General features: G+C 41.8%; 2 protein-coding genes across 4 annotated transcripts in view; one reads left to right on the top strand and one right to left on the bottom strand.

Moving 5' to 3' along the window:
* Nucleotides 1–11,526, top strand: part of NCAPG (non-SMC condensin I complex subunit G) — a 42,650-nt gene extending 31,124 nt beyond the window's left edge. Inside the window, exons 17-22 of one of the 2 annotated variants that reach the window (XM_034772423.1) lie at nucleotides 3,730–3,904; nucleotides 4,325–4,486; nucleotides 7,840–7,984; nucleotides 9,630–9,722; nucleotides 10,192–10,270; nucleotides 11,162–11,526. In XM_034772423.1, coding sequence (XP_034628314.1) covers nucleotides 3,730–3,904; nucleotides 4,325–4,486; nucleotides 7,840–7,984; nucleotides 9,630–9,722; nucleotides 10,192–10,270; nucleotides 11,162–11,288 — 781 coding nt within the window. In that variant the 3' untranslated portion in view covers nucleotides 11,289–11,526. The remainder of the gene's footprint in view (nucleotides 1–3,729; nucleotides 3,905–4,324; nucleotides 4,487–7,839; nucleotides 7,985–9,629; nucleotides 9,723–10,191; nucleotides 10,271–11,161) is intronic. The other variant, XM_034772424.1, reaches the window with a different exon arrangement.
* A 1,665-nt stretch (nucleotides 11,527–13,191) lies between these two features.
* LCORL (ligand dependent nuclear receptor corepressor like) overlaps nucleotides 13,192–16,241 on the bottom strand; it is a 167,416-nt gene continuing 164,366 nt past the window's right edge. The window contains exon 7 of one of the 2 annotated variants that reach the window (XM_034772420.1): nucleotides 13,192–14,068. In XM_034772420.1, coding sequence (XP_034628311.1) covers nucleotides 13,885–14,068 — 184 coding nt within the window. In that variant the 3' untranslated portion in view covers nucleotides 13,192–13,884. The remainder of the gene's footprint in view (nucleotides 14,069–16,241) is intronic. The other variant, XM_034772415.1, reaches the window with a different exon arrangement.

Here is a 16,241-nt window from a genome sequence, read left to right as displayed (position 1 = left end):
GCCTGCGAACAATAGCCCTAGTAGTCTGTAGACCCGAACAACCATAAACCTCTGCATTACAAATGAAGTCATTTCACTGTATGCCCAGTATACAACATTGACGTTCTGTGTGGAAAGTCTCCAGCTTTGTCCAATCTGCGCTGTGTAGTGTCCATGTTTCGCAGCCCTACAACAGTATGGGAAGAATACAGCTTGAATAAATCCTGAACTTGGTTGTCATACTAAGATGATGTTGATTCCATATCCATTGTAAACGGCCCATGGCAGATGCTGTGATGCCAATCCAATGGAGAACCTCTGTGTGAGAATTGGAGGAGCTGGTAAGTATAGAACCCAAATAGCAAAAGATGGAAACTGTTTTGTTGTTCAAAGAGATGGAGTTGCTGGTGGACCTGGGCCTAAATTTTGCAGTATTGTCTTTGACCATGAAACATGGAGACCAATCTTATCTGACTCCTCCACGTGCTGGAGTGCCTCACGAAACCTGTTGGGGCTCTGTATTAAAAGAACAACATCATCAGCATAGTCAAGGTCTGTGAGTGAGAAATCATCGATTTCAATGTCTATGGATCTGACGGAATGCTGCATTATGAAATCCATTGTCTGACAAAGAGTGCAGGGGCCAGAATGCAACTCTGCCTAACACCAGATACTGATTTAAAAGGCGCTGACATCCGGTTCCCCAGACTAACACGGGCAGTGGTTCCATTATGCAGCTCTCTAATCAAGTCCAGCAGAGTGGTAGGGACACCTATGCCCTCTAAGGTCTTCGTTAAGGCAACACGGTCTACTGAATCAAATGCAGCCTTAAGATCAACATACGCTATATGCAGGGGCTTCCTGAACTCATGATGTATCTCCGACAACAAGCGAAGGGCCAAAATGACATCCAATGTGAACCTGTTCCTCGTAAAACCTGACTGTTGGGGATGATGCTTCCAATGTAGGAAAGACACCAGGCATGCCAGCAAAACATGCAAAAACACCTTCCCTGGAACGGAGAGCATGGTGATCGGCCTGTAGCTCTTACATTCACTGTGCGGTCCCTTGCCCTTATAGAGTGAGATCACAATACCGTCCTTCCAGGCGGTTGGCAGGGTTCCGTTCTCCACACCAGATGAAAGATGTCCAGAAGTGATTCTGCTCCAGGATCAACAGCATAGTGTAGCTGCTCTGAGGGGATGCCATAAGCACTGGCTGCGCGTCTGTTTTTCAGTTTAGAGATGGCACACGTCACTTCATCCAACGTTGGTGCATCAGTACAAATGTCTGGATCCGGAACCGCAGTGACTGCCAGATCATCCAGCTCTGAACAAGCGGCAGCTGGAAGATGGTTCAGGACACTGCGATAATGTTCCACCCAGCGTGAGAGAATGTCATCATGTGATGACATATCATTCAGGATGCCGTTTGTAATGACTACCTCTTGATCGCTGAGGTTACGAATGGCACGGAATGCTGGCTTCAAGTCGCCCCTGGCTAAGCCGAATTTGACGACATCCACCACTTGATTATAATATGCCTCGCGATGACGGAGTTCCAGGGTGTTAAATTTTCACTTCAGCTGATTACAAGTGCGCTTATCACGCTGGCGGGCTGCAGACTTCAATTTCATTATCTGGAAGGCCATCTCTGATAGCCATGGTCGGCGTGCTGGATGCCTATAGCCAGTCGTCTACTTAGCAGATTGGTTGAAGGTAGAAGTGAACAGGGACCAGGGAACCTCCACGTCATCTGGCAGATTAGCTAGAGCTGAGAATCTGTTGCTGATGTCAATACAAAACCTGTTGGCTAAACCTGGCACACGGGAGTGTGTCAATATCAAATTTAATCATCATCGCAGAGGATTTACCTGCTCATTGGAGCATCTACACCGTACAGGTGACCACTAGAAGGTGATCTGTGTTTGCCGTGCATTCCGCACCATGATATACTCTACAGGAGGCGAAGAGACGTCTATCGCGTGTAATGATGTGGTCCAACTCTGTCTGAGTGACGCCATCGTGAGAGATCCATGACATCTGATGTATGCGTCACCACTTGAACCATGACCCAAGAATGGAAAGATTCTGGGAGGCACAGAATGTAAGCAAGCGGCGAGAATTATCATTGGGTGTGCCTGAACCATAATGACCAATGACCTGTTCAAATCTGGTTTGCAGGGAGCCGTAACTGCATTTAGGTCACCCAGGATCACGAGATCATCATGTGGCAAGACTGTGCATACTAGATGTTCCAATTGCTCATAGAAATGTTCTTTAACTGAGTCAGCAGATTCCTCTATCTGCGCATAGATTACTATGACAGTGAGATAACCGTGCCGATGTTTAAGACGTGCAGTGAGGGTTGGAGTGGAATAAATCTCTTCTAGTCTTTTGAAATTCCCTTTTATCTCCTTTTGTCTTTTTTTTTTTTTTTTTTTTTTTTTTTTTATACTGGTGCCTGTGAAACTGCTTTGGGAGCTCTGATCCAACTCTTTATTGAATTTCTTAAGGAAGAGATAATATAAACAGAATTATTTTTACTTGTTTATGCTGCTGAGCACTGCAGCCAGGCATTGAAATGTCACTGAAGGAACACTAGCAGTGGAACTTGAAAAGGAAACAGACAAACTGACCTTAGTGCTCAGCAGCTGTGTAGAGGAAACAGTTGGGCTCCTGTTTTAAATAATTAAATTACCCTGTATTGAAAATCCTGAATCTGCTATTTGTTTTTGTGGGGCAGAGGGAGGTTGGTTGGGGAGAGGGAAAGGTGAGGTTTAAATAAACACAACAAAAATGTGGCAGACTTAAACTCCCCTCCTTTCCTTCTCTGCCACTGAAAAAATATGACTGGCTACTCTTTGAGTGGCAGTTTGTGGCTAGCTAGTATAAAAGCTAAATTGGGAATATTAAATAGTTACTAATCTATTTTTTACAATAAAAAGTGAATTTAAAGTTTCTGTTAGACTACTAAAAGGACAGTTGAATTAATTGGGGGTGGGGAGAGGGAAATTGTGGTGGGGAAAAAACCCTTAATTTCCTATCACTACTCTGTCAAGAGCAGGAATAAGTCACTTTATTGAGAGGATAATTTTTCACGTAACTTCTGTTGAGTCCAGTATCAAAGTGAAACTAGGATATATGTCTTCAGTGTCCTGCAATCTGGAATAATGGGCTCTGACCTCTGTGATTAGTTCTTCTACATGTGAGCAGGTTATCTGGTCTTATTGAGACACATTCTCTGGTTGCATTTATATTGGCAAGAGGAGTCTGAAATCTTTATCTTTGAACGTTAGTCTTACGGTATATCCCACCAAGTCAAGGTCATTCTTTGTTCCAGAGTCACCACTATTAAAAATGCAATTATGTATGTGCTATTGTGGCATTGAATGTACCTTCTCTAATAGGGGGATGCTAATGTACTTCCTTGGTTATCATCCCTTTGAAGCCACCCCTCTCTGCCCTCGAACTCTGGAGAGTTGCGAACTGGATTCTTCAGGGACCAACAGACAGAGAAAGGATTGTTGGATAAATAACCTGGATTTAAACTGGCTCAGGGCCTTCTTACTGATCCAGCAAACAGACAGGACCCCTGGTCCATGGTGGGCCCCAATCCTTAGGATGGGATTGGAAGGTTTGGGTCTACTGAGGCCCCACAAAACACTGTGCTAGTTCTGAGCTGAGGCTTTGATGAACTTCTGATCACATTTTCGTTTTGTGTTACTAGCATTTGCCTCTTTTAAAACAGGACTAATCAGGAATGTTTTGAGGAAGCCTTTCTTCCAACTCTGCGAACACTGTTTAATGCTCCTGCATCTTCACCCTTGGCTGAAGTAGATATTGCTAATGTTTCTGAACTGTTAGTGGACCTGACAAGACCAAGTGGACTGAATCCTCAGGCCAAAAAGTCCCAGGATTACCAAGTATGTAGATTATGGCTGATGGGGTGCTACTTTGATGTTTGTGGCTAGAGATTGCATCCCAACAACCCAGCTACTGCTATCACTCTGTGAAGATTTCTCCCTTTGAGGCTCTTGCATAAGAGGGAAGGAGAGAGATCATCCCAAGTGACCTGTCTGTAGCTAAAGCATGTGGCTCATGTGGCTAAAGCAACACCACCGTACTTAATTTACCAGCGGTTATTGTTTGCTCCCGTGTGTGTGTGTGTGTGTGCGCGCGCACGTACATAAATTGGCACACATACTTAAAATGCTGCTTTTTGAGAAACTTTACTTTTTGCCATTTAATATAGCTGATTGGATACTTACGTTAGGTACATTACACGGTCTTCTCATGTAAATAACTTTCAACCAACTTTCAGAATATTCTTACAATTTTTCCAGGATTTAACAGTGCATGATAGCTTAGCCGTGAAAATCTGCAATGAGATCTTGATAGACCCAACTGCACCAGATGTTCGTATTTATGCGAAAGCCTTGAGTTCATTAGAACTCAGCAAATATTTCACAAAAGATCTTCTGGTTCTACTTGATGAGATCCTTGAGGTAGGTAGTATACAAATAAATTGTGTTACATTGCTCTTGGTACTTTTTTAATAGCTAAAAATTTAGTATCCCAGTAGTATTCCATAGTTTGTTTTTTAGTTATTTAACAAAGAATCTGTGTAAACTATAATACTAATCGGGATGGAATTATTTTTGTTTTAATCAGGATAGTTATATTTTAAACAAATCTAATTAAAAATGAGTAAATCTGTGGGCTGAGATCACTATGAACTATGTTGTTAAAATACAATGAACCATTTCAACCAGTGCAATAAGTTGAAGCAACGTGCCATGTTTTTCATGTCATCACAGTAAGGTTTACGATAGATGTGCTGCAGCTTATTTTATCACATGTAAATAAAATTGAAGATAGTCCTTTACAACTTGGACTATAGAATAGAATCATAGAAGATTAGGGTTGGAATTGACCTCAGGAGGTCATCTAGTCCAACCCCTGCTCAAAACAGGGCCAATCCCAACTAAATCATCCCAGGCAGGGCTTTGTCAAGCCAGGCCTTAAAAACTTCTAAGGATGGAGAGTCCACCACCTCCTTAGGTAACCCATTCCAGTGCATCACCACCCTCCAAGTGAAATAGGTTTTTTGTAATATCCAACCTAGACCTCCCTCACTGCTACTTGAGACCATTGCTCCTTGTTCTGTTATCTGCCACCACTGAGAACAGCCTAGCTCCATCCTCTCTGGAACTACCCCTTCAGGTGGTTGAAGGCTGTTATCAAATCCCCCCTCATTCTTCTCTTGTGCAGACTAAATAAGCCCAGTTCCCTCAGCCTCTCCTCATAAACCATGTGCCGCAGCCCCCTAATCATTTTTGTTGCCCTCTGCTGGGCTTTCTCCAATTTTCCACATCATTTCTGTAGTGGGGGGCCCAAAACTGGACGCAATACTCCAGATGTGGCCTCACCAGTGCCGAATAGAGAGGAATAATCACTTCCCTCGATCTGCTAGCAATGCTCCTACTAATGCAGCCCAATATGCCATTAGCCTTCTTGGCAACAAGGGCTCATGGCTCTGCAATCACATCTCCACCAACTCCTTTAGCACCCTCGGATGCAGTGCATCCGGCCCCATGGATTTGTATCACCTCCACCGCTTTCCCCATATCCACAGAGCCAGTTATCTCCTCATAGAAGGCAATCAGGTTAGTCAGGCATGACTTGCCCTTGGTGAATCCATGTTCACTGTTCCTGATCACCTTCCTCTCCTCCAAGTGCTTCAAAATGGATTCCTTGAGGATCTGCTCCATGTTTTTTCCAGGGACTGAGGTGAGGCTGACTGGTCTGTAGTTCCCCAGATTCTCCTTCTTCCCTTTTTTAAAGATGGGCACTATATTTGTCTTTTTCCAATCGTCCGGGACCTCCCCCAATCGCCACGAGTTATCAAAGATAATGGCCAATGGCTCTGCAATCACGTCAGCCAAATCCCTCAGCATCCTCAGATGCATTAGATCTGGCCCCATGGACTTGTGCATGTCCAGCTTTTCTAAATAGTCCTTAACCTGTTCTTTCATCACTGAGGGCTGCTCACCTCCTCCCCATACTGTGCTGCCCAGTGCAGCAGTCTGGCAGCTGACCTTGTCTGTGAAGACCGAGGCAAAAAAAGCATTGAGTATTTCAGCTTTTTCCAGATCATCTGTCACTAGGTAGCCTCCCCCATTCAGTAAGGTTCCCACACTTTCCCTGACCACCTTCTTGTTGCTATCATACCTGTAGAAACCCTTCTTGTTACCCTTCATATCCCTTGCTAGCTGCAACTCCAATTGTGCTTTGGCCGTCCTGATTACACCCCTGCATGCATGAACAATATTTTTATACTCCTCCCTATCATCTGTCCAAGTTTCCACTTTTTGTAAGCTTCCTTTTTGTGTTTAAGCTCACCGAAGGTTTCTCTGTGAAGCCAAGCTGGTTGCCTGCCATATTTACTATTTCTGCATATTGGGATGGTTTCTTCCTGCGCCCTCAATAAGCCTTCTTTAAAATACAGCCAGCTCTCCTGGACTCCTTTCCCCCTCAGATTACCCTTCCAGTAATGAGAACTAATTTGCCTTCTTTGAGTGGCCTTAGGACTATTGTGGTATTACACTATTACCTGTGTGTCATGGGGTGGGATGGCCCTTTTAAGGGATGTGGGCTTAGCCCCACCTGGTACTAGTTGCCTTCCAGGTAGGGGGTTTGAGGCCAGGGCTTAGGCGATGGCCAGTAGGTCACCTTGTCCTCAGATAAAAGGCCAGCAAGCAGGAAGTCTTTTCCAGAAGACCATGATCAGGGAATGGGGGGGAAGGGTTCTCTGCACCAACTAGGTGGAAGATCTGGCTGGAGATATCTGCTGTGGGCTGTGGCAGAAGCCTTTTGAGGAAGAGGCTTCAGGGAGGGCCAGGCATCAGAACCTGGTTTATCTGTTTTGCTTTGAGTTGTACTGTTTGGATTTTGAAAAATAAACTCATGCTGGAAGAAAGGGACTGCCATTCTATTGCTGTTGGCAGCTTTATTTGACACACTGGTTGGTGAGTTGGCCCCCTGCTTACACCACAGTACACCAAATTGATGGAACCTTCTGGAAGCCCTGCCCATTGTGATGCCTGCACTTCTTCCTACCCCTACAGCTCTTAATGACCAAAGGTGACGGTATAAAAGAGCTAGGGTGCCCAACTGCCTCATTTCCTTCCAACAGAGATTATATGCAGACCTGGAAGCTTTCCTAGGTCTTAATAGCAGAAAACATTTATACTCTTAGTACCTTGTACATTGTAGTTTTTACCAAATAAATTGGGGATTTTAGGTTGGAGCTCTCGTATGATCACAGAGCTATGATGGGATTCAAGAAGGTCCAGGCCCTTACATGGTCTCTGAAATGTTCAGAGCCACACAGGTGCCCCAACAGGCATTGCTTTCAAAGGTTCCAATAGCTTGTTGCACTGCAGATACACCTCCCATTAGTGTGAATGTGCAGGGACTCATCTTGAAGAATTCAGATTATTGATCAATAGCCTTCCTTTTATTTTGGCCACTAATTCTAAAATGAACAAAGGATTAATGCTGGTGACCTAAATAGTTTTTTTATTCTTGATCTAAATTGCTATGTAACCACTATGGTTTTTAAACTGATCCACTCTGTTGTTTCTTAAATAATTTACCTAGTGTGTTAGTATCCATAATTTAGAGTGTTTTATCTCCATACAAAATATGGTACTAGTCGAATTTGCTATAGTGAGGGGTGCATGATTCTCAGATACAGAAAGCCAGGATTTCGTGGATAATCCTATATTAGAAGATATGTAGAAACTGAGCTGTTTCAGAATTAAGCAATATTAATATGAAACATTTCTACCCACAGAAGGTCAAAGATAAGTTGTGTCAAAGAGTGATTGAGAAATTCAAGATAAATTTAAGCAAAGGAAATGATATAGACAAAGACCGCTCTGAAGTAGAACAGGAAACTGGCACCACAACATCTGAGCATGTTAATCCAAATGAGGAAGGTAATGTAGTGAAAGTATGGCTAACAAGAGAATAAATGAGTCCCTGAATGTGGGTGGGGTGTGTATATATTTTTTCATTACTATGAAAAGTTTTAAAGTAACAAATATAAGTTGTAAAGTGTACATTCTTACCCTTTTGAAAATGGACTATTTTAACCTATTGGTTTTTTTCTAGCTTTTTACCTGCTTCTCTGCTGTTTTCCCTTTCATTTTCCATATTCCTCTTGTGTGAGAATTGCTACACACTTCTCCATTAGTGATTCTCTTCACAGTCTATTAATACCCAAATAAATGTTACACTAACCAGGTGGGCTTTCTTCAGCAGATTTGAATAATCACTTATCTGTTGAATACTAATGTCTACTAACTAGCCTGAAAACCTACTGAGTTTAAAAGTTTTCACTAGTTTTCAAGTTCTTCGTTCCTTTTCTTGCTTGTTGGACTGGAGTTCTTTTCATATCTGCAGTTTTTCTCAAAAGAGATTTCTTATGTTTTTCAGACTAATTGTTATTGTAGTGATATGTTCGCAGTGATGTGTCTTCTCAGTGTTAGCTTATGCATCTGGAGTTAGACTTTGCACTTGTAGTTGTGCAGCAGGAAGCTACCCACCCTCTGTACCGTTTAGGCAGCAGGTGGACCACTTGCAGTTCCTATGCTATCAGTAACCCAGATCTGTTAGCACCCCTTCAGACAAGGAGTCTGGAAATCCTTCTAGGAACTGGTCTTGATCCGTTTCCTATCTAAATAGCTAAGCAACTGTCTTAAGCTGACTTGAAGACCACTCAGTTGGCTTTTCCTTTCTGCTGCTTTATTAGTGGCTTACTTCAGGGCCTGAACTTCATCATTTCAGAGTACTAAGCTCCAGCAGTCAGCTCAGTGGGGCTGATAGACTAAAACAAATTTAATTCAGAGCTGTGTCACAAAATATGTATAACAATTTCAGCTGTTTTCATCTTTGCATATTCATTGTAGGGGGAGCTGGTAGTGACTCCTTTGTTTAGGTTGTGTACCCTCCCTCTCTCTCCCCCCCCCCCCCCCCCCGGCTCCCTCCTCCAGCTGTGGGATAACAGCCTTTGCCTACTGCTGGCTAACAGTTCGTTCTTTCCAGTGTGAAGTTCCCACAAAGAGGAAGGGAGATGCTGCATTTCAGTACATATTTTCTTGCAGAGAGCGCTCTTGCATCCTGTAAAGCAGTGGTTCTCAAATTGTGGGGTGTGCCCCCCCCAGGGGGATGCAGAGGAATATTTAGGAGGGTGTGGGGCTGTGGCGAGCCCCCACGGGGGGTGGGGGGGCAGGAAGGGAGTGCTATGCCCCCCAACCCAGCTCCTTCTCAATCCCCAACTCCGCCTTCAGCCCAAGCTCTGCTGCTAAGAAAACCTTGACTGTGCAGTAATTGGAGGGAGGAGAGGGGGCAGGCAGATTCCGTTACTGGTAAGGAGGGACACAACTGGAAAAGTTTGAGCACACTGCTGTAAAGAAAACCACACTTTGCAATGGTTGCTAGTGTTTGTTCCTATTTTTTCTAAATTAAAAATGACTGAAATTTTAAAAAATGACGGCAGAGGTTTGTTTAGTTTATTTTCAGCATTAGTATATAAAGATCACATCTGTTATGATTGGCCTGATACGCTATTCTGTTACACAGGAAAGAATAAAGAAGCTGATCAAAGTCCTGTTAATGAACATAAAGATAATGCACCTACAAAGCAGAAATCTACAAGAAGCAAAGCTACTAGAGGTATGAGATGACATAAGTTTTGTAGCTTAACATTAACCGCTACAAATATTTTTTTTTAAATTTAAAGTAAGCCCTATAGGAATTGCAGCAAAAATATCTTTGTTGTAGCATAATTTGCTTTAAAGCCTTTTAGATTTAAAAAAAAAAAAGTAAATAAAACATCATCTCTGACAGAGTTTATGAAACAGTTCTTATCACTATAACATCCTTGACTTAATAGTCATTTTCAAATGGTCTACTTTTGGACTACCACACAATAGTGCTGGTGTCATGAAAGGGGTACGGTAGTCTGAAAAGGTTGAGAGTCACTAGTGTAATGAACTATCCATGTATGGTGAGGGAAGTTTGTTTAGGAAAAGTAGTATTGAAGAAGTGAAAAGTCTCTAGGAGTTCTAAGATGTGAAGGTTGTTTGAACAAAAGGCACATTGTCATTGTTCTGGTGATGGGTAACTTTCATTTGTGTTTTAGGGCAGAGAAAAGTAAACACAGAGGCTAGGTCTGTGAACACAAGAAGAAATCGTAAAATGGTAGCGTCTGACAGTGAAAGGTAAACAGTCTTGTGTAATGAATGCACAACGTCCCTCCTGCCACTCTAACTTCCTTCCTTCTTTCTCGCAAGCAAACTTAATTCAAACCCTTTCATCCCTATGACCTTCCTTTTTAAAATTAGATGTTCCAAGCACAGAAGATAAACTACATGTTGACTATATATTCTACAGAATTAATTCCAGACTTCTCAACAAGGGTAATAAAAAATAAGTAAAAGCTGTCCAGAAATGTTCAGTCTCCTTCAGAAGTACTAGTTAAGAAAAAAATAAGGAAATAAAACAATTTCTTTAATAGCTAAGACTCAAAGCTAAGAAATCCAACCTGCATTAATTTTTTTCCAGTATATCTTCCAGTTTTGTTCTTGTGTAACAGCTATGTAGGGAGGGGTTTGTAATGTTACTTCTGCTACACTAATTGCTACTATCTTGTTGCTATTTAGTTTTTTAATTTGTAAACTGAAACTTTAGAAACCAACATTTGGCAATAAATAATTGAACGCCATTCACTTCACCCCATTACGCAATGCTGTTATCCGTGGTATCTTAACTCTAACCATGGACCCACATCTGCCTCTGGTCAAGCACGTGACCCATTAACTTCAATATGATCAGGCCCTTTAATTTATCTAAACAATTTGTTTTATGTTGATAGCTCCTAAAAGCTAATCTTGCTGTTTTCCACACACTTTAATTACTAACCTTTAGTTATCCCTTTGTGGTGGTCACGTATTCTAATTGATACATAACTATTTAAAAATAAACTTGCAACCTATATCCAGTGCAGTGTCTACAATAAAGAATGTAGTTTATTATTCAGTGGTTTCAAGGCAATGCATTTACATTTAAATTTGCTTACAACTTTTTTGTGACCATTTTGAAACTTTGTTTAGTGGTGATGAAGTTCCAGAACCAGTTATATTGCCAAGTTCAAGACCTTCAAGACGAGCAAAAACAGCAGCACTCGAGAAAACTCGAATGAATCTCTCAAAGCTTCTGAATGTAGAAGCAGACGATTGAAGATGAGAGCGAGCGAGAGACAGATGTCCTTCACGAAAGCCAGCTCTTCACAACAGACTTACAAAAATGTTTTGTTTCACTGTCAATCCAGTTTTTTTTAAATCTTTCTATAGTTGTTTTAAAAACATGAAGTTCCCAGGAACCTTACAGTATTTTAAATTAGTGTTAATATTGACAATCACTCCTTAGTTAGATGCATATTTTCTGTTTGTGTAATAAAAGTATAAAGTCTTACTAAAACTTGATTTGTGGCTTTTATCTATTCCAAATCACATTTCCCCTGCTTCTCAGAAAATGTATAGGGGAAGAAAAGAGGAAGCAACTTGTTATAGACCTTCCCTGCGTCTTCGGGCACTAACTATAGGATTTTAGGATTTGCTTACAGAACACAAACAAAGTAGAATTGATGCCATTGCAGCTTTGCATGTCTTTCAGTTGTTGCCAGACATCTTTCTGCCTGTAAGTGGCTCTGGAACTTGGGGTTAGTTATTCTTGCTGGTACTGTTTGAAAGCTTGTAAACCTTTCTTTGATGCAATATTTTATCCATTTCTATAGAATTTTGAAACCTGTGATTTGGATAGAAATTGATAAATGGATGGATTTCCTCATAGATTCTGTGCGCTGAAGGTTCACTTTGTGAACATCCACTTTTGTGCCATAATTTTTTTGCAAGGACTTGTTTGTTCTTTCTGGAAGATGTTGGCAGGCTTCCCCATGCAGTATAGGACTTAGGTTGGTAAGGATGTACATGGGTGATTTGTAAAACTACTGTTTTAGCAAAGGACAAAATAGGGCTGTTAGGAGAGGGATGTGATTCAACACTTTCTCCCTTCCCACCACCCCAGGTGATTACTGTTAAGAAAACAAGCTTTGGCAGTCAGGTTACACTGTTGAAGTTCTGAAAGTCCTATTTAGAAAAAATAGGGCAGATGCTGGGTGTGGCTCTTTTATCTGCTTTGAAGTATCTTAATACCTGCTAGAGAGTGTCTTGATGTAGTACACTGGTGATATCTGAAACAACATTGCTAGTTTCAGGCTGAGTAGATATTTGTTTAGAGGAGAAAAATCCTGTATACCTGATTTCCTGTAATTCGTATCTAGGAATGAAATCACAACCCAATAAGCTGCAATTGGTACAAAAGGCCACACAGGTTGCTATAAGCACATCACCCCGGGGTCTGCTCTCTGCCCTGGCAGAATCCATTTTTACAGGGTCTCTCCTTGTAGTTAGATGTTTAATAGATGTTCCTTAACCCCTGCTGTGGGGAAGGCAAAAAAAAAAAAAAACCACTCCACTGACACCAATATGGTGGTGAGGGAAAAAATTCTTTCCCAAGCCCCCTAAAAAAGAAGCGACTAGTACAATGCCCACAGCAGGTTCAAACCCCACCTGATAGTCACACATCAAAGGGAGAGATGGTTGGTGCTGCCTTGCCTGCTGTGTGGAGAAAGGGGTTTCCAATGCCAGGGCTTGCACCTTTAAAGCCTTCCCCCTTACATTCCAAGAGGGTGAGTCAGTGCTGCAAACAACCAGGACACTTTCGTTGTCTAAAATTTATAAATAGATACTGTCATTGAAGGACACTTCTTCCAGGCTATTGACTCTCACTGAGTTCTCCATCCTTGATAATATAGAACCAAGAAAGAATCTTTGCTCTGTCCATAAAATAAGTGCATCTAGAAAAGGGAAATGTGTAGTATAGGTTTCTTCTAAGTAACTAATGTAACAGCACACTACTATCACTACAATTTTTATTAGACATGTCAAATAACCATAGCTGAGGCTATGATTTAGGCTTGATAAAAATGTCTACTAGGTAATAAAATGGAAACATTTACATCGGCTTAAGAGGTTGAAGTGTGAAATTAATTCTAAAATGCAATAAAGCAATTAACTGGAAATGTGTTTACATCCATTTTAATTGGTGACAGGAAAATTCATAGAAACAAAACAAAATAGACCACTTATCAGAAACATCAATAAAAAAAAAGTGCAGATACAGGGTTGAATGACAATCTTTCAAGAGATTTCTCCTGCCTTTCTTTTAGACTAATTTTTAAATATTGACACGTTCTCAGGATAAGTGAAAATAAACCCCACCCTCAACCCCCTAGAGAAGGAAAACATACTGTGCAATCTGATTGTTCTGTAGATTTTATACATCTTTGCCTTATCTTTTTACTGCTTTGCTTCGAGGTAGTCAGTCTCCACCTGTTACAGAATTGTTTCTGAATCATTGACATAAATCTTTACAGTTAGTGACCCATGTCACAAAATATATTAACTTTCATGCACAAAAATAAAACTGGGATACTTATATAATTAAACTTAAAAGAACATAACCTCCCGCCCCCCCATGAAATACTATTAAAAGGGAAACATCTGATATGAGATTTGTACTGCAAAATTCCATAATGGTCAAATGCAAACCTTCATGTAAAAAACATACAAAGAGTACATCAAAATGAATAATGCTAATGATTTTAATATAAAGCCAAATCACAAGAGATCATTTCAAGATCAATTTAATAAATGCTTATGATTCAGCAGAAGAAAAACAATGTACAAAATAATAGTGCAAGAATAGCTGCAATCTATTTGTTCTCATCAGTTTTGAGATTTTGGTTAAAAACTTTACAATTGGCAAGAGATACCGTTGCAAAATTCACATTCCACTCAGTGGGCTGATTAAGGCACTTCTTTACGGACTTCAAAGGTTGAGTTGCTGTGTTCATGTCAAATAAATTCTGCTTCTCAGAGGCTTTCACTTGTATCAAGCTGGGGGAGGGGGAAAAGGAGATAAAGAACTTTAGTGTATTATTTTTCATCCAAACAGGCACATCACCATGGGTGAGAGGGGGGAGGCACTTTTTTGTTTGGGCTACCTCAAGCTCACCTAGAGGCACCAAGTGGGAGTGGAGCACTGCCAGGCCTCTACACAACATCTAGGAACACTCAGGGCTTTCCTCACTATAAGATTAATTCAAATCATAACTCAAGCATTGTCCCCAACTCAAGTCCTGTCCACACAGAACCTTAATGCAAGTGTGGTGGTGCTTAAAATTTGAATTGGCTGGTCCATCAGGGCTACAGCTCAAATTAGCACAACTCATCAGCTGCTCCTAAAAGTGGTTGGTGCAGTTTGTGTGTTCTGCAGTATTGGCATGCTCACTCAAGAGAGGTGTTAACAGCAGTCAATCTAGAGCCCCAGTCCCTGCCCCAAAGTTTAACATAGTAATAATCAGACTACTTTTACACAGTAATCTAGGTTGTATTTACAGTAGAGACACTAAGGATGGAAATACTAATATTTCCCTGGGTGGTGCTTTTGGGATCCTTACAAAAAAGACTTCCTCCTGGGCACTGAAATCAGGCTGCAGCCTACAATTTGTTCAACACAAAAATCTCATTAGTGCATTCAAGGTAGGGTGCATTCAAAAGTCAACAGGAAACAGTCTCTAGAAAGCAGGACAAAATTCCAAGCTAATTGCAAAGCTCCTCTACACATTTTCTTTGGCAAAGGAGAATGCATTGGATCCAGGTGCCCCAGCAACTGTAGAGTAGAATTTTCAAATGTGCTCAGCCCTGGTGTTCACACGGCACAATTAGTCATTGTTTTTTAAATGATTCAAATGAGAACTACAAAAATTATTCAATTTCTGGAAAGCCGGACAGTGAGAATCCAGGAAAACTCAAATCCATTTACCTGAACAAAGGTTAAGAGCGATGCTCAGCCTGAGGCTTGTGAGCTGCAAGTGTCTATTTAATGTGCCTCCTGCAGCTCTTTGCAGCACATGCTATTAAAAGACTGAGATTTTAATTATTAACCAATCAGACTGCTTTTACTATGTTGTTTAACTATTTAATGAAAGAATACTGGATCAGTCATTTTGCTGTGAGAAAATATATATTAAAAAAAGTTAATTAGATCATGAATTCACACTACTGTGGCTCTTTTGGGTAACACTGATCGCTCACTGGCATAGGCTAGTAGAACCTACATCCGATTTGATAGACAAAGGTACAGCACTCCCGTGGCTAGATGCTGAAGCTAAACCAATTGACTGGAAATAAGCTGCAGATTTAACCCTCATTACTGAAACTTATGTAGGTAGGTGGAGATTTTGCCATCAACTGAAGTCTTCGCTATCCAGGCTGGATATAAAAAATGTGCTCTAGTTCAATTAAAGTCATGGGCTTGATGCAGGAATCAGTTGGGGAAATGCTATGCTTGGTTGAGGTCAGACTAGCTCACAGAGGCTGCTTCTAAGCCTTAAAATGAATGAGTCTATTTTGAAATGGAGCTATACCTCCATATCAGCAAGAGTTTCTGTAGCTGAGCTGAGAGTCAGAGAGAGAGGCTTGGAACAACGGGCTGCTTGCCTGAGCTCGCAGCCTCTGCATGGTGCTGCATTGGGGGAAAGCTGACCACACCCTCTGTCCATATTAACAGGGATAAATTTGCAGAATGCGTGGGAAGAGAGGATTGGGGCAGACATGGAAGTCGTGCAGCATTGCCTGCCCTCACAAGTGGGGTTCACTTGTGGTTTGGACACACTAGTTTGAAACATAACTACCTCATCTGTCTAGACCAGTCGTTTTCAAATTGTGGGTCGTGGAATGTAAGGCACTGGGTCGCGGCGGCTCTGGTCAGCACAACTGACCAGGCCGTTAAAAGTCCCGTCGGCAGTGCTGCCCAGCTAAGGCAGGCTCATTCTTACCTGTTCCAAGGCCACGCTGTGCCCCGGAAGTGGCCAGCAGCAGGTCCGGCTCCTAGGCAGGGGGCCACGGAGCTCCAAGCGCTGCCCCCAACCCAAAGCACCAGCTCCACACTCCCATTGGCCAGTATCTGGCCAATGGGAGCTGGGTGGGGGGGCGGTGCCTCAGGCAAGAGCAGCGCAGAGCTACCTGCGCACCTTTGCTTAGGAGCCAGACCTGCTGCTGGATGCTT

Source organism: Trachemys scripta, chromosome 5 (assembly GCF_013100865.1).
Source record: "Trachemys scripta elegans isolate TJP31775 chromosome 5, CAS_Tse_1.0, whole genome shotgun sequence".
NCBI lineage: Eukaryota > Metazoa > Chordata > Testudines > Emydidae > Trachemys > Trachemys scripta.
Note: the sequence above shows the minus strand (reverse complement) of the source record. Positions and strands in the feature narration are given on the sequence as shown.